The sequence below is a fragment of the Oryzias melastigma genome, linkage group LG7, assembly GCF_002922805.2.
Source record: "Oryzias melastigma strain HK-1 linkage group LG7, ASM292280v2, whole genome shotgun sequence".
Classification (NCBI taxonomy): Eukaryota; Metazoa; Chordata; class Actinopteri; order Beloniformes; family Adrianichthyidae; genus Oryzias; species Oryzias melastigma.
Window position 1 is genome coordinate 10,532,953 of NC_050518.1, and position 18,907 is coordinate 10,551,859.

General features: G+C 38.8%; 1 protein-coding gene across 5 annotated transcripts in view; it reads left to right on the plus strand.

Moving 5' to 3' along the window:
• The first annotated feature begins 273 nt into the window (after window positions 1–273).
• kcnd3 (potassium voltage-gated channel, Shal-related subfamily, member 3) overlaps window positions 274–18,907 on the plus strand; it is a 114,386-nt gene continuing 95,752 nt past the window's right edge. For 2 of the 5 annotated variants that reach the window (XM_024293793.2, XM_024293796.2), the window contains exons 1-2: window positions 466–733; window positions 1,403–2,582. In XM_024293793.2, the coding sequence (XP_024149561.1) occupies window positions 1,480–2,582 (1,103 nt within the window). In that variant the 5' untranslated portion in view covers window positions 466–733; window positions 1,403–1,479. The other 3 variants (XM_024293794.2, XM_024293795.2, XM_036212748.1) reach the window with 3 other exon arrangements.

Below are 18,907 nucleotides of genomic sequence, written 5' to 3' on the forward strand. Positions count from 1 at the left end.
AAAATTGGATTTCAAAATAATCTCAGAGTAATCTGCCAAATGATCTTAAAAGTTATTAACAAAAATGTTTATGTTGATAGTAAACATCAATTAGGCAAATAAATGAGATATTAATTTGTAATCTAAATCTGAAGCTGTGAGAAATATGTTTATTTTTATGATTGAGTAAGAACAATTCTTCTCAAATGTTTTATCAAAAGTGTGGAGCATTTGAGGACTCTGCCGGTTTGTAATTGCGCCCCTGATTGGCTGTATTTATAATTGACGAACTGTTAGGATCGAGAACAGTTTGGAGAGTCTGTCACATCTTTGCGCGCAGCGGTGGAAATCCGCGTCCAGGTTCCTCCAACTGCAGTTTGGTTCACCATGCGCAAAGAGGAGGGAAGAGAGAGAGAGGAAGCGCGCTCCTCCTCCTTCTCCTCCTCCGTGTCTTCCCACGACTCATCCTGAAAAGCCAAGGTAATTCGCTCCTCACGGCGGAGTCTGCTCGTGATTTCCTCCTCAGACATGATGAAAACTGAATTCAAAGAGCCGCGGTTTTCCCGATCGCCTGTACTTTTCCGCCTTCCATCTCACATCTGAGTAATGTTCTTTTTCCTCTTCGCCAAAGAACTTCTTTCCTGGTATGTTTTCTCACCGGCAAGCTTTTAGAAATAGAAACCAAACCGTCGACTTGAAACTAAACTGCTTTGGGAGACGAGCTGTGCGTTTTTGGATGGAGAATTTAGATTTGGTGAGTTGTGAGCGTCTCGCTTGAACCAACATCCAGACTGTCATCAACCTGTTCGTGTGGCATTGGCTCGTTGCGCATTCGGGTTTAACAGCCACGGTGTCATTCACAATAATCCCACACGTTTGATACATCTCTGGATTATGTATTCAGTTCTGTATTGATTGTTAATTTGTTATTTAAACCCGAATAAATTAATTCTTTTTATTTTATTTTTTAAACTTGAAACGCAACAGGTTTAGGAACTGCTCTGTCTCTGTTAAGAGGACATTGGAAGACTAAAGTTTGAAAGCAGGATGAAACAAGCATGTGAAAGTGTTCTGAGCTGCAGTTTTCTGCCTTGCTTCAGTTTGTCACCTGTAGATGCAGTGAACTGTAGCCAGTGGAAGCTCTGCAACCTTGAAGCAATTACAAGGAAGGTGATACTTGTTGGACCAGCAGGCTGTCTCTTCATTTACATTAAAGGCTTTATTAAATGAGTTCTCTTTTACAATATGTTAATATTACTTCTTAAAAAAAAAAAAAAAAGTTTGAGTGATTACTGTCACATTTACCATTTTCCCAATATTTCTTTTACAAATGTTATCTCTAAAATTCATATATTTTGTGTCTTCTTGAAATAACATACCAACCCTAAGCACATTTTCAAACTCCTCCCTCTCTTCACTCCAGGTGGTGAATGAGCTGAAGTCAAGCTGGTTGTGAAGGTGCTGGACTTTTCCCCCCCTACACCCCAAGCCGGACACAGCATGGCGGCGGGAGTAGCGGCATGGCTTCCCTTTGCCCGGGCTGCCGCAATCGGCTGGATGCCCGTGGCGAATTTGCCCATGCCAGTGGCACCAACTGAAAAAAACAAGAGGCAGGATGAGGTCATCATTCTCAATGTCAGTGGACGGCGCTTCCAGACCTGGAGGAACACGCTGGACCGCTACCCTGACACTCTGCTCGGCAGCTCAGAAAAGGAGTTCTTCTACAACGAGGAGACCAAAGAGTACTTCTTTGACCGAGATCCTGATGTTTTCCGCAGCGTGCTCAACTTCTACCGCACAGGCAAGCTCCACTATCCACGCTATGAATGCATCTCCTCTTATGACGAGGAGCTGGCTTTCTTTGGCATCGTACCAGAGATCATCGGGGACTGTTGCTATGAAGAGTACAAGGACAGGAAGAGGGAGAACGCAGAACGCCTGATGGATGACCAAGAGGACAACAAAGATGCTAAGCTGCCTAATATGACCTTCAGAGAGACGATGTGGCGAGCTTTTGAGAATCCTCACACTTCCACCATGGCTCTGGTCTTCTACTATGTAACTGGCTTCTTCATCGCCGTCTCCGTCATCACCAACGTGGTCGAGACGGTGCCCTGTGGTTCAGCTCCCAACCAGAAGGAAGTGCCGTGTGGCGAGCGCTATACCGTGGCCTTTTTCTGCATGGACACGGCTTGCGTCATGATCTTCACCGTGGAGTATCTGATGCGTTTATTTGCAGCACCAAACCGCTACCGCTTTATGAGATCCGTAATGAGCATTATCGACGTGGTAGCCATCTTACCCTACTACATTGGACTGGTGATGACCGACAATGAGGATGTGAGCGGCGCCTTTGTGACACTTCGCGTTTTCCGCGTGTTTCGTATCTTTAAGTTCTCCCGACACTCGCAGGGCCTGCGCATTCTGGGCTACACGCTGAAGAGCTGTGCCTCGGAGCTGGGCTTCCTACTCTTCTCCCTTACAATGGCCATAATTATCTTTGCTACCGTCATGTTTTACGCCGAGAAGGGTTCAAGCTCCAGCAAATTCACCAGCATCCCAGCCTCCTTCTGGTACACCATCGTTACTATGACAACACTCGGGTAAGAGCAGAGCAGACACATCTTTTATTCGTTTGTGACTTGCTGTGTTTGTGTGTCTAAGAGCAGGCATGTGTGTTTGCAGCTGTGGCAATTGTTTGATGTAAAGATTTGACTCGAAATATGTGCGTTTGGATTTCTTGTCCATTAGGGTTTGCCCTTTCCAAGAAAACGTTTGGTTATGACGATAAGGAAATACAGGTGAAAAGAACATGCTTTTCAGCCTTCTGAGCCCATTTTCCTTTTTTTTCCCCAAACCAAACTCTTCTGGGAACTGTTACCATCACAGGGTTTTCTTTCTGGAATGACTTTACCATTGCTCAGCCCCCATATGTCACTGATAGGAGAAACACAGAGAAATGTAGGGGAAATGGAAAGTTAAACGCATCGTCGGAAATCTAAACATCAGAGATGAAATAGAAAGATAACAGTATTACTTCCTGCTCTAACTTGTGGTTAGCAGCACTTTAAGAATGAGCTGAAATTCCCAGCCCGCATGCAGAGAGCACTCCTCCCACTTAATACACTCCTTGTAAGTTGCTTGTTGCTGGCCTTGAAGAGTCTTGAACAATGAAATCTGCAATGCCCAACATCAATGTTTGGAGAACAAAAGCAGGAATAATTGCTTTTATTAACACATAATTTCTCTAAGCATACATGTTTCCATTCCCCAGTAAACGCCCCATTAACTTACAACCTTGAGCTATTGTCATCACACCTGTAACAAAAGTGAATTGGTTTGATAAACGTTGGGAAACGAACATTTAAAGCAGCTTAATGGATTGATTTGTTTTGTCTGCTAACCGTGTTTCTCTTTTTTTCATCTCATTGTGTGTTTCCATCAGCCATTTTGTAGAGTAATGAGCGTAATCACACATAAAACATCACATTTTGTGTAGATCGCACCCATGGACACACACACCGAGCAAGTCTAAAAGACAGGACTATATATCGGAACTTAGGACAATGTATTTTATGACTGTGTATGTGAGCGAGAGAAAGACAGCCCCAGCCTGAAAATCTGGTAAATTTCAACATGTCAGAGTCATTAAGGCCAGGAACGACTCTGAGCTCATTGCTGTGACACACTTGGCACACTTTCATCTTGCAACGCAATTAAGAACCTTCCCAGAATATTTGGGGTGATTGATTCTAGGTCAGTCGTCTGGTCTAAAAAAAAAAAAACCTGTAAGAATTATTTATATATTTTCATATCCTTGTCCGTTCAGTGAACTTGCAGCTGCTTGTGTTGCTCCACACTCTTCCCCACAACTAGGCGTAATATCTGAGATGCAAAATGTATCTCCTGTTGCTTTGAGAGAAGATTCAGAGCATGTATGTTATGCTAAGGGTAGGGTAGACGTTGAGTTTGGCCTCATCAATAAAGCAGTGGCCAGAAGAGGGTGTCAGAGTGACTAATGATGTGGCCTACTGCATCTGCTGACTAATGTAAACCTTCCTGACATTCTGGTCTCCGCTCAGGGGTTATGTCATTAACACACACACACTGAAACACACCCGGACGACACCTTTTTGTACATTTGAGCATCTGGAAAAGCATTAGGATACCCTCCTGTCGTGTTTAAAGGGTCATCCAATGTACCTGATTCACAAGTGCCATCTTTGTTACAAGGTTTTTCACTTTCTTACCTGTGGGCAACTTTGGGAAAACATCTCAACTGTCAGTAATTTTTTACTGATCTAGCTCTTTTTTCTCCCTTGACTTCTTTCTGTCTGCAGTTGTGTCAAAGCTTATGCTTAGACGGAGTCTGGTTCTTTGTTCTTTTTCAGACACTCTCCGCAATCTCATATTTAATTCACTGCTAACTTGTGAGCTTTAGTTCTCATGTTTCTGCTGCACTTGGAAAAAAAAGATTGTGACATTGTTTCCGTTTGGGTTTGACGTGTCTGAATGTCACTTTTTCCCCTGCATTTTAATGCATATGCTTAACAAAATGCCTATTTTAGTGCGAGTAAAACTACGTAACAAAATTCGTTTTAGACGTATTTGGACCCAGTTAAGCCACTTTAGTGTATTCCAGTTAAAATGTTCTTTTTGGAAATGACATAATACTCATTAAAATGCTAATTCAGTAAGTAAAAGTGAGACACTCCCCATAGTACCTGTATCTTATCTAATGTTACACTGACTGCATTACTTAAAAACTAATTTTCTCCATAGAAAATAGAACTTGTGTTATCTAAGTAATAGACGGAAGCTCACTGATGGTTTTTTTTAGTTCTTCAAACTGTATTTTCTCCTCTGTTATAATTATATGTATATTATCTGGGTTTTACAGGGGGTGTGGTATGGGGATTCATGGGAAAATCTTTCATAAAGATCCCCAAAGGTGTTTTGGAGCTGTTAAGCTTATCCCTGATGTCCTTGATCTTTTGTGCTTCTCCTTTTCAGCTGAAAGGATTTTTGCTATCACCCTTTGCTGTACGAAATTCCCACTGTCAACTGTAAGACCCTAATTTGAAAGTTGAATGTAGCTCACAGAACTTCAGATGGTCATGTGTCTCAGTGTTCGGATCCAGAGAAATACCCAGTATTATGTGTTGGTGACTTAAGTTTGAAGCTGTTCTTGCCTGATTCAAAAGCTGGAAAAGATTGCAGTACGTCAAGCACTTTAATATTGTATCAATTTCTCTATTGATTGGGGAGTTAATTGGATGCTGGCAAGTTTTAGATCAATGTTACTTGTTTTTCCTGACAAAAACTCTTCATAAGCCTTTCCTTGACTGTCCCAGATGCATGGGTCATTCTCCGGAAATCATCCAAATCCCAGAAACTCTTGTATTTATTCCCTATAGGGCTAAATTTAAAGCTTGAGGAACCAATTTACTGCTTGAGTGCAGATGAGAAAACATTCATGTTAAAGAATCGTTGCTGTCACTTCAGTGGACTCCCAGAATTATGTAGAACATTCTGAGGTCTCATCTGTATTTGGTGGTTCGTGGTCTCGTGCTGGCCCGTGACTTTTATTCACCACAGAAAAGTCAAATCACAGAAGATCGTATTTGCTCTTGCATTAAATGAAGATTAATGGCTAAATATTGAAGTGCCAATGAGTTGAGTTGTCTGTGATCCTATTTCCTCTTAGTTTCTGTTTTCATTATTTGACTTAACAGTGATCCTTTTATAGTCATTTCTGCTGAAGTCAATTGCCCACATTTATAAAAATGGAATCCAAAAGTGTTTTTAATGCACTCTTTAGCACTGGCAGCAGCACCTTTAAACCTATTCTAAGTCAAACACTACTATGCATGCAAAGAATTCAACCTCCAACCTACCGACCCAAATTAGGAAGTGGCAAAGGTTGCAATTACTCAAAAGACCACCAGAGGCAGGATGCTAAAGGGATCAATTTCCCATTTATTTTCAGATGAAAATCATGTAATAAGTAGTCATTTCATTTTTACATTTCTGAGTATTTATCTTTCTACATTGCTGTAAAACTGTTGCTCCTTTTAGAATTAATGCGCTGTTGTGATGTCAGAACAGCCCAAGAGTGCATGCTCAAACTTTCTGACCTGAAATTATGACTTACGTTTAAGAACTCATTCTTACCACAAGTTATCTAATCATAACTAATATATTTTTCTCCAAATAACGGGATATTAACTTGTTAAAACTCATAATTAAACCCCTTTTTTTCTCGAGTGCAAACTGATTCTTAATTTTAACTCATAATTACCACATTTGGCTATATGTCATCATGAAAAAAAACTTTGATAATGAGATAATTAACGAGATAAACTAAACTTTTCCAAGGCACTCCCATTTGAACATCAGAAGTTACAAAAACAAAACCATTCTGATGCGTCCACTTGAAGTTAATACAATCTATACAGCTCTTCACTTTCTTCAGACATTTCTAATATTGCTGGACAAGTTCAAACATAAATATCTGGCCTTAATATTTTCATAAAAGGAATTGAAATAATGTACGGTAAGTAGGAGGAATTACTTCACCTTTCAGAGGGAAACCCTTTTTGGAATTGAGATGTGGCCGTAAACCAAATACTTCAGTGTTTGAACGACTTCATAACATTTATCTAACTGTGATTTTTAACAGGGAGCAGTCAGTGACCGCCACTTGTTTCCTATTTGAATGTAGTGAGAGATGAAATAACCAAATAAATGTTTATTTCTAGTGGTTGCAACCAAAAAATGATTTCCATAGGGACTTGTTTAAGGCCAGTGGTATTAAGTTTAAAATGGTTCAGGAGTCTGTAAGCTTATTTTATGTGTGGACGGTTTCAGAGGATATTGACAAGTTTCCCTAAGTGAATTGTGCATTCTTGATTCTTTTTGGAGCTTAATGTAATGTAATTAAAACTATATGTTGCTATTTTCTATTCCTGTTAAGTACTTTGCAGGTTCTCAGGGTTGGCTGAAACTTCAAGAAGCATTGCACTGGGGTGAACCAATTGGATGAAAGGCTTCATGAATCTACATCTTCCCATCACTAGTATTGTTTTTTTTTTATTATTATTAGAAGTGCACGTTTGTTGTTATGAGCCTATTCTATCAGGATGTGCTGTCTGACTAATTTGCGTGGGTTTATCTTTGAATCACAGCATATCATTGAAACTGCAGCTTTGTCTATAGTGTTAGACCTAAACAAGAACAGGCATGTGACAAAAAAATAAAAAAATAAATCAGAAATTAATTTAAATTTGAATATGAGCAATATGTGGTCCAAAGATAGAGAAGGGTTTATAAATAAATAAAAAAAAGGGGTGAAACAACAGATGACCTGACAGAGCTTAACTGAAAACCGGACACTTAAACACAGTGAGGATGATTAACTTCATTGAAGACAGCTGTGAATAATTAGCAACTTGACCTGGTGTGACTGTGACAGGGGGAACACGAGACCTGAAAACACAACAGTATGCAAACAAACACATAGTTGACAACACGAAAAACATGAGTACAGTTCTCACAATTAGCTGCACTACTATTCAAATACAACATTTACTTACATTAACTGAATATACATAATCTGCTTGCATATTTTAGGACTGAATGAAAAGCGTGTAGCACTTTATCCGTCTTGGTCTTTAGAAAGAGTCTGTACAATAATTCTCAGCTAAATGCTATAAACATGTGCATTTTTAATACAACTTTACCTAATTAAATGCAGTTGGATGCAGAACTTGTCCCATTTACAGTTTTCCACACCAAACTAACTTATTTTCCTTACACTGGGAGGCATGTAAGTGCTTAAACCTTGTGAAAGTGAACAGTTTAATAAGAAAGTTATTGCTGTGGTTTATTTTGCATAACAAAACTTGTCAGCTTTTCCTCTGCTTGTTGCCATCTTTGTGGGCTCATTAGACTGTTCCGGTTGAAGAAGTCTGGATAAGAACTGCAGGGTTTGGTTGTGTTGTAGTCATTAGCATAGCGAGGCCTGTGTCTGATTTTTAATATGAATATCATAATCCAGCTCCTTTTGGATCACTTTTCCTTGAGGGAGAATGATCAGTGTGATTCTCAGACACCCCAACTGAACCTCTGCTGTATGCTCTTGAAGGCTGTGGTGTTGGAATGCTTTTAATAAATACGTTTTTTCCTACATGCCTGCTTGTGTGCCTGTGGATTTCTGATGTGCTTGGTTGTGTGCATGTTTAATTAAATGGGTTCCTTTCTGTTCCTTATCTTAAGTCATTGCCAGCAAATTTATAGAGCATTTATTTTGGAGGCAGTAGCTTGTGGAAAACAGTGATCAATGCAAACGAGCCAGTATTGATTTGGGCAGCAGAGAAAAATGTGACAGCTATCGTTAGGGTTATTAATTAGACAGGGCAGTGAGCATTCTACTGAGTTTGGTGTCACGGACTACTTATCTTGGGATTATAGAGAGTAGTTATCTCTTTGTACCCTTTTCATTCCAGGGTTAAGATTAGTTGTGTGCTGACCTTCATTTAAAGACGTATTTGGAGTTAAATTAATGACAGTAGATCATTAGTGCAAAACAGGACTGTGCTGCAGGGGTTTGGGGTGTGAATGATGTATGCCTCTGTATTCTTTATTACTTCTAACTTTTAACTAATGTGAACTGAGAGGTTTTTTTACCATCTGGGATATTTAAAATCCCTGCACAGAAATGAATGCAGAACGGCCAAAGCAGTTTTCACTGTTTTATCAAAGTATTGTGCACATGTTGTACATGGAACAGATCCAGAGTAATGATGCTTAATTATGTACTAGTTTTCTTAATGGTAACACAATATAAACATTTGAATTTGAAAATAACGTGGTTGCATTACATGGCATCATTTAGTAGCAGATCTCAAGTCTAAACGTATCTAATTACACTAGAAGTGTAACGAATAATTGATTAATTTCTATCTCTATGATCCAAAAAGATCGATCTGTCTGAGGCAGAATTAAATCAAATCGAAATATTTTAGAATGATTTAAATTGATAATCTTGGAAAATACAATTTTGATTGAGACATGGAAGGTGTCACAAACAGGCTGGATCCAAGTGCAGCAGGTTTATTTGGCACAGACAGAACAGCAGGCATGAAGCACAGCTAAAAGTCCACAAAGCTAAATCAGGGTCAGGGAGGCAGGGGTCAATCATGAGGGCGTCAGAGAACAGTCAAGGTGGTCTAGGTCCAGGTGAGGGTCAGGGCAGGCGGCAGAGTCAGATGATCCAGAAGATCAGGTCAGGATGAGAACACTCAGAGATCCAGCCAGAGTGGCACAAATACTACTCAGATTAAATACTGGAGGGTGTGATTACTGATGGGGACCAGCTGTGGGGGTCCTGGGAGTGACAGCAGGGGCTGATGGGAAGTGAAGTGTGGAGAACTACGAAGTGCTAGAATGCTGGAGATAGTTCCCGCTGAAGGCCAGATGGGGAGACGGGATTGGTTCATGACAGTAGGTTTATTTTAGTTCATTTTACTATAATGTTAAACACAATGAGTTCCATCACAGGGGACAACATACAAGAGATGGCAGCAAAAAAGGATCAATCCAACATTACAGTCAAATAAGTGTTTGTTTGTACAAATATTTAATTTACACTTGATTATCTTGCAAGAAATCCATCTGGAAAACTTCACCTGCACTGTTCAATATTTATCTCTGGGTTAAATTAAAGCTAAAGATTTTAAATCAGTGAATCGGATTGAATTGGATCGTTCAAAAGGAACCAAGATCGACTGAATCATAAGCCTCGTTTCCACTGAGCGGGCCGGTCCAGTACAGTCCAGTCCTGTCAGGACTCGAACTTCCAGTTCCCCTTCCAACCACCAAAGGGAGCCCTCCACAGAATACTGACCTTCTCTCTTACTTCCTCATCAGCTGTATCTAATTATCTTCATTAGTCTCTCCATATTTATATGCCCAGTTTTGACTCTACTCCCTTGTCTAGCGTCTCCTAGCAATCAATGAGCGGTTCTTTGTACCGTTTTGCCTTTTTGTGTTTTGACCTTTGCCTGTTATTCTTGCCTCCCTGTTTTGCTCCACATTTTTTGACCTCTGCCTGGCTTGTGACTACGTCTCTGTTTTTGCCATTGCCTGTTTTTGGTCGCCTTTAAATCTTACCTGCCTGCACATGGATCCAAGCGCCTCCGCGTCCTCGTTACAAGTCTGGTATTTTGAGTATTTCCATTGTAAACTGGACACATTAAACAGTACCGAACCGTACGTCTTTAGTGCCACCCATCAGTTGTAGGTCCATTGATAAGTGGAACAGAATAGTTGGGGCAGAGCCACTGTAGCCCCCGTTGATTGGCAGAAGTCATGACGACATGAGAAACCACCAATATAGCGCTCATTTAGTTTGTAAGCATTTGAGTTTTTGCCTTTTCCAGTTTTGAAAGACCTTCAATGTTGTTGCTTTTCTAGTCTTCACATTATGACACATTGACATGCTAGCGGTCTACACCACACATGCGCTGTGAAAACAAACCGCTCAGTGGAAGTGAGGATTTACTGAGTTGAAACGCTCACCAATATTAACTGGACAGGACCAGTCCTTACCGTACCTTACAGGACCGGCTCAGTGGGAACGAAGCTATGTTAACTAACTGTATTGTATACGAATCATTGTTAAAGTTAATCGTTACACCCCTAGAACATATCCTGAAAGTGTTATTTTTACGTAGAAACTGTCATGACGGAAAAATTAATGTAAGGATTCATCACAGCTCCAGCATCAATGGCAATCATACCAAGATAAAAGTAATGAATTTAGTCAAGCTATTTTTTTCCCATTTTAGTGTAGTAATACTCCAAATGTATAAATATTGTTGACCTAAAGTGAAAAAAAGCTGAAAGAAATCAGTATTTTTTTATTGTAATTTTATTTTGTCAGATTTGGGGCTGCTAACCAGAGTGGACATTGTGAGGTTTTACTTGCATCCAAAGGCACCTTTGGTCTGAGAAGGGTTTCTATGACAACGCCAACCTCTATTTGATCTTACTCAACTTGTAATAACTCTTTATCTGGGACATGCACACAAAAACGCAGACTCTCCAGCTCACAAGCATGTGTCAAATAAGCCCATATACACTTTGACCCTTGCTCAGCTGTCATCCTTTCTCACTTTGCCTTTTGTCAACCTCCCTACCTTTGTCTGCTTTCAAGAGTTTAGTGGTACAGGAGGACATGTGCTCTATTTCATCCAGCCCTTTGACCTTTTTCTCTTTTTCGGTGATGAGTCGGCCTCACCATTATTTTCTTTCTCTTTCCCCACAATTCCTGTCACTGTCTGTCTCTTTCCCTTCTGTTTTCCTCTGAGATAATTTCTCACTTCACAGTGTGCGCACATGATTGTGTGCAACCCCGGAGCTTCAGAAAACTTACAATCTTTTTGGTGTGTTTGCATCCCACTGAGACGCCATATGCCTGTATGTTTTGCATGTACTGTTTTGCCTCTCTGTACTCTGCAACAATAATTACTCGCTTCCATTTGAGTTTTTTCACATTCATTACTGCTAAGTTGTGACTGTAGTGGTCATGTAACAAAACCAGAAGAAGCAATAAGAAGTTTGTTGTGCAACAGTTTCCTGTTTCTGTTCTAGAACCGAGTAAAACAAACACCTGCTGTGTTTAACCAACAGAGGCGCCGGGTCTACTGTGATCTCCAGAATGTCGGAAATGTTTTTAACGACATTTTGACTCATTATTCATTATGTCATGTTACACAAGAGTTGTCACAATTTGGTAATAAATGCTTGTTACATGCCGAAAGATGACAAAGAAGAGCAATTAAGGAAATGGACCCCATGGTGTTAAATGTAGCAACTGTATCACGGTAAATAAGAGGAAGCACAGTGGGATATTGGTGACAATGATGGGCATTTCCTGTCACTAATTGCAGGTTATTTCCACGAGACTGTATTAGACAAAATACAAAAAATTATAATAAATATAATTAAGTTTCTATATAAGCCAAATTAATACTGAAGCATCATTACTTTTTTCAATTGGGAAATAGTCGGCTCACTATGTATTGTTATTCTATAGTTATGAAACACTACTAATACCTTTACAACTAACATCTTTGAACCACATATTTGCCATTCACAAAAAATTAAAGGTCATTTTCTCTTCATTCTGAGACGTTGGATGTTGAAAACTCTAGAATAGCAAAGAAATTAGAAGAATGGGGGGGAAAACTGTTGGAATAATGGAATAGAAATAAATTATTTAATTATAATTAGCAATTAACATTTAATATTAAATCAAATTGTTATACTTAACACTTTCTGAATTTCTTCATTGCCACCATGTTAACAGAGTTCTTACACTAGAATTTAGAGTTAATTGGGGTCAGATACTGAATGGACTGATATGCACCAGGGTAATATGAACGGTGCCTTTTATTAGCGAGCTGTCATTTTATTCAAGGGGAACCCAGCTGGGTGAGGAAGGCTTAGACGGGGTTGCTGACCACCTTTAGGGCTGGGGAAGATATTGTGTCTGCATGTTTTCCAGATGTCGTTTCCCTACTCAACACTAATTACCTGAATCAGGTGTGTCCAGCCAATTAGAACACATCAGAGCAGGGGATGTTGGAAAACAAGCAGGAATTTGACCTCCGAGTCATAAAGCCCCGCTTTAGGGGTCGCCACTGCCCTCATTTAATTGTATCTTCTGCATCTTCCTCGCTCATGCCAACCACCCTCATGACCTCCTTGACTACACCCATAAATCTCCTCTTTGGTCTTCTTATTGACCTCCTTCCAACCTCAGCATCCTTTACCAATATAATAACTCTCCAAACCATTTCAATCTGGCCTCACTGCGTTATCTTCAAACACTCCCAAAGAGAACTTCAACATCTTCATCTTTGGTACTTCCAGCTCTCCTTGCCACTGTCTCTATAACTCCAATATTTTTCTTGTCCACCCCAGACTTCTGTATCCTGTCCTGTCTCTGTGGTTCTCTATTAGAATCTTCAAAGCAAATATTGTATCTGTGGTTCTCAAAATTCTGCATGCCTCCTTTCTTCTTAAAATAGGTATACTTTTCGTCAGGCATCAATTCTCTCTTTAAGGTCTTGTTAAATAGCTGTCAAAAACTCTTCGGTCCCCTCTCCTAAACTCTTCTATTCATCCTCAGATATGTTTTCAGGACCAGCTCTTGTAGGCCACTGCCTTCCTGAAAAGATCAAAGTATGTATAATATTTGAGTCAGGCTAGCTGTAAGGGAGCTGATTTTACATGTTATGGACAACAGAAGACGCCTGGTAGCATGTCACAGCTAGTTAGCATCACATTTACACAACCTGAAGACAGGAAGATACAGTGAACCTGTGACTTGGTAGAGATAACAGAACCCGCTTTTACTTTTGCTTTTTTTATGACATGGCAATTAGGTATCGTATGTTTGGACATTCAGATCTTTATATCCATCCAAACAAAAACTTATGTTGACATTTAACCGAAATTTGATCCAAAGAAATAACGTTAAAATATGTAGTATGTAGTGAATTATGGTAATGTTATATTTAAACTGACATCATTAGTGTGGACTTGCATGCTACCTTAATTGTAAAATTATCTTGGAATCTTTTCAACCTTTTTATTACTGTCCTGTTTATAGACTCATTTTCTAGTTTTGTAAAAACGTTGTTTGTCCTTTAGTATGTACATTAATAAATTGGAAATCCACACATGTAACTTTGATTAGGTTAACCTTGACAAAGTGGCCAAAAAACCTGATTGGAGTAAAGCTCAAAGTGTTGTGTACAGAAATCACCAGACGCATGAACATTCATAATAGAAACTGTCCTTCCTAGCCTGTCGCCCTTTCTCTTTCTGCCACAGCTGATTGCCTTCAGCTATGGTCTCTTCAAGCCTACTACGCTTCTGCCCATTCCAATTCAATTACCAGCAGGCTCTCAGTGAGGAGCCTCAAAATGAGTTGGTGATTATCAGTTTCCAGGGTGTGTGGCTGCACCTCAGACAGTCAGTGGCTGCTGCTTACATCAAGCTTGGGAGAGGTTTTGCATTCCCTTTGATTAGAGAGACGTGGATGCAGCACAAATGAACAGTAGAATAAAGTTTTGTTTTTAAACTTTTCTTTTTCTGCCACACTTTATGGATTTTAGACACTTTCTCTTTAGAAATGTTTACCTCATATATTTTCAAACTAAACATTTTTCTAAATAAGTTTTGTATGTAAAATTGGAATAATAACCTTGTTGTTTTGTGTCAATGTTTAGTCTGAAAATACATGAAATACTGTATAATAACCAACATATATTTTGCTTTTGTTTTTGTTATGTATTTTTTTTTTATGTGTTTAAGCGCACTAACGTAATATAAATGAGAACCTTTTTGTTTACTCCTGCATTTACATTTCAAAAAAATATATAATCTGATGGAAGAGGAGTGTTTTGACAATCACTGTGTAAAACAGTGTTGATCTATTATTCACTTTGTACTTTGTTTAGCCGTTTGTAAAACAAACATAGTCATGGATTATGGATTTAACAGCTTTGGGGGGTAAGAGGTTGGTAAAAGGTTAATCATAGTAAGAAAAACAGATAATGAAGGAAAAATAAGTGGCACCTCTCAATAAGCATATAAGCCTAAAGAAAAAAAAAAGATCATATTTACTGCCAGGAGTTGAATTGAGTAGACACCACTCTCCAGTTTCATTATATGTTTGTGTTTTCACTTTTGGACTAACTTTTATGCATTTATTTTTACCCTTCCTAAGACTGTCTCACTGTGTTTGTATCTTTCACAGCATACTGTAAATCATAAACTGCACTCTGTGCTGATTATCCAGGGTGACAAAAGCAATTGTTCTACTACACTAAATCTGTGGGGATTAATGCTTGTCTCTAGAGCTCTTCTAGGGTATTGGTTGCAATGTGTGTGGGTTATCTTCTCCAGCCTTTGAGGCTTCAGAGAGTAGGGTTTCACAGAGTTTGCAGTCATGATATTTGGCCTTAAAAATAGCGTTATAAGTAATTGTTAGACTAATTTATTATTTTTTATCTCTGTTTTTGTTCTGTTTTTAGTTATTTTCCTGTTAAGAGTTACAAATGTTGGTTTTGTCCTTCACAAAACTACAATTGAACTTCTTTTCATCCAAGGGGATTACCAGTGCTAAGGGATTAATCCAGTCATGGGCCATCTGACAGCTCCAGGCATTACAAAGAGCATAAATGTCAAGCTAAACCATTAATAGATTGTAGTAAGCTGTCTCCATTCAGAGGTTGACTGGTGTTGTATTATTTTAATTTCCAAAACCCTCTTGTGAGTAACTTCCTAATCTGTGTCTATGCTCATTCAGGAGCAGGTCCAAGACTCACTGCCATTTAAGCACATGGGATATGGTTCTTCAGACCCATTCTGCAGCATGTTACCCCTTTTGCTAGTGGATAGAATTTTCAATAGTTTGTACATAGCTTTGCAATTGAAAATTAGCCTGGAAAAGTCTGTTAAACTGAAAAGCTACAAAGTTTTAATTATTTTAAATCTTTAATAGGAGTCTCTTTTTACTAATAAATAACGTTCTTTATAGTAAAAACAAAATGCATAACTTCTGCATTTCGTGAAAAACATTTAACCTTAAGTGTAATTTCTTTTGTGAGATTTTTCCTTTTCTAACAGATTACAACCCAGTTTTTAATCACCAGGTTTCCCACTTTATCCTGACCTATCTTTTCCTTCCCATTTACAAAATGTGAATGCTTTGTAAAACAAATGCTTTCATTTGCAGTCCTTTAGTAATGGAAGTCCTATACAGGTGCTTTGATTTTTTTTTTCCTCCACTCTTTGTCTCCAAAACTCACATGCAAAACGCCTGCTTTGAACCTGCTTTGCTGCAGAGAACACACAACCACTCAAAACTATCTATATTACTATTAATTTATCACTGTTTGTGCTTTGTGCTCCATCGCCTTGGGCATGTGCTGACACACAGTGGGGGAATCTCATCTTTCCAGCATGTTGGTGAAGAGGGAGAGTAAGTTCTCTGCTGTTCATTATAACAGTTTTTAAGGCAGAGGCAGAGAAGAGGGATGGAGAAAAAAGACGGAAGGGGAAAAAACACATTGGTTTGATCTTTTGCTTCAATGAGGAAGCACAACACACAAATACACGAGAACAACTGGTGCACACTATAATAATATTTCACAGAGGATTGTCACATTCTAGAGAGCTGTCTTGATAATGAGTGGAAAAACACTCAGCGGAGCATGCACTTCATTGAAGTTAATACAGATATTTCTCTTTGCAGCCTTAGTGGAATGAAAACTAAGTGTATGTTTTCACTAATGGTTACAGAGCACAGGGGCTGTTACCCTAAGGGTCCATGACAGTGACCTTGAAAAGTCAGACCATAGTGTGGATCTTCAATGTTAAGTTTATCACAAAAATGTACCAACATTAAACCGTAAGTTACTAAATTATGCATTTGCTGAACGGTTTTAATCCAAAAAAAGTGTATTACTCTTCAGACTTAAAACATATATTTACCCAAACCTATTGGACTAGGGGTGAGTCCTTCCCAAAAGTACAAATAATCACTGTTTTCACTACAGTGAATTTTTATATGATGTAAAATCTGAAAAAAGAAATAACAAATAAATAAAAGGTTTGAAAAAATGTAGTGACTATTATTTTTTTTTACTTTTACTGTGAAGCTCTGAAAGCTTGGACCATAATGAGGAAATGTGTGGCTGTCAAATGCACCATGATTAAATTGTAAACTCCAAACCACTGAAGCTGATCCGTACATTTAGGTTAGCATTTTCATGGAGGGTTTCTTGTGACTTTGTCCTCTGCACTGTGTCTAGGTAATAGAGCACACACCTCCCAGAGCTCTTTTACTGTGTGCCCTGAAAATCATTTTCACTCCATTACTTTCTTCAAACTGCTCTGCTTGTTACCATGTCTTGAGTTGAGTTATGTTTGATAAGTGCTGCTTCCGTTTGGCTGCTTGCTGTTGTATATCAGCTGTAATGGCCGCTATTTGGATAAAAATAACTTTAAACATTGGAGAAGTTGATGCAATGAAGTTTACAGGGCAGCTCGGGCTGACCAGCTGTTTCACGGCTGTGGGGTTGGTGGTTTGATTCCTGACTTCCCCCAAATTGAAGTGTTTTTTAAGGCAAGACACTAAATCTTCGGATTCACACACATTGTACATACATGTGTGTTAAAGAGTGCAGATGGAATTCAGCATGAAATGACATTGAGAAGCATTACATAGAAAGCATTTCTCAGACATGTGCAGATCATTGTCTTTATAAGTTCATTTTCATTTAAAAAAAACTCAAAGAATTTTTCTTGCAACCTTTTTTGTTTATGAGTAAATGTGATGTGTTTTGGAAGACTTTGTTTCTGGAACACAATTTAAAAATCAGGTTGTTTCTTAAAGGCCCACTTTAATGAAAATCGTGTTTTTTTTATGTGTTTTCAGCATGTTCTTGTAGCATTTTTCTCATGATGGAAGATATATTTAAAAGAAAATTAGCATTTCTGAGTATTTATGTATTCAAATCATTATGAATCAGAAGCAGGTAAAACAAACTTCATTGAAAGCAGCTTGTAGGTGTGACGTAGACCTCATCCCATCATAGTGGCTTTGTCAAACAGTGAAGCACAAACTCCTTTCCAGTCTTTAGCTAGCTCATAAACTGTTTTTTGGTGCCGTTTCTATAATGTTGACTCAGACATATTTCTTAAAATTAAAACTAAGAACATTTTTCTGTGCTTGATTTGAGAATTTAGCTGGCAGAGCTTGGTCTTTTATTTATAAACTGCAGGAGGAGTTTTGGTTTGTTTTTTTTAAATACTTTTTTTTTGTCCAAACTTGCTCAGAGTGGGAGGACAAACATGTTGCTTTTCAGTTTCTGCAGAAAAATATGTCTCAGTATTTTATTATGCTTAAAAAGAATTATCACCCTCTTTATTAATCCTTCACATGTGAGTTATATGTGTGACACAAACGACAAAAAGTTGTTTGTGTTCAATCCTAGCTCTTATTTACTGACTCTATCACGGTACCTCATTATTGCTGGACAGTGATGATAGCCATCCTAATGGGTGGATTTAGACCTGGATTTGATGATGGATGCTGTTGTCGCACGCTCTGGTGCATAATGAATGTTCCAGGGCCAGGTGGACCAAGCTGGCAACATGTGGTTGGAAGTGGAGCAACAGCTTTCCAATAGTCCTCTTATAAACATGGGCACAGTGTGCCAAGACACTGCTCTCTGAGTTTCTATGATCTCTGCTGGAGTCATGCAAGACTTCACAAATTGCACGGTATCACCGAGCCAAGCACTCGGACTGTCCAGAAACAATAACGGTCAGAAAACAGCCCAGATTACATCGCTGGAGAATTGTGGAGACAGTGTTTGTGTGGGAGCCGAGCTCCATCTGTACCGTGAGGAAGCTGTGACTTTTAAACACATGCTGGTTAGGGACAAGCTGCTATATTTAGTGTATTTTATTGTATATAACTTTTTAGTAATTATTTGTAAGAATAATGAAGACTGGGATAGAAATCTTATTTGTGACTTTGAATTAAGAACTGATTTTAAGAACTGAAATTAAGAATTGATGCTAGAATTTACATTAAGATTTAAATGTTTATGAGAAAAATACTAAACGTACATTTATGTATATTCTTGCTATTCTTTTTCATAAACTTGGCCTGTGCCCCGGCCTCCAGCCATGAGATCGTTGCTGTGTGTTCTATCTAGAACGCATGCTGGAAAGTTAATGGATTTGAACCAAGCCCCAAAAAACAAATAGCCGATGCCAAAAACCCAGAGAGCACTTTTCTTTTTTTTTAAATCCCCAGAAGGCCAATTTTTAAGGTTTG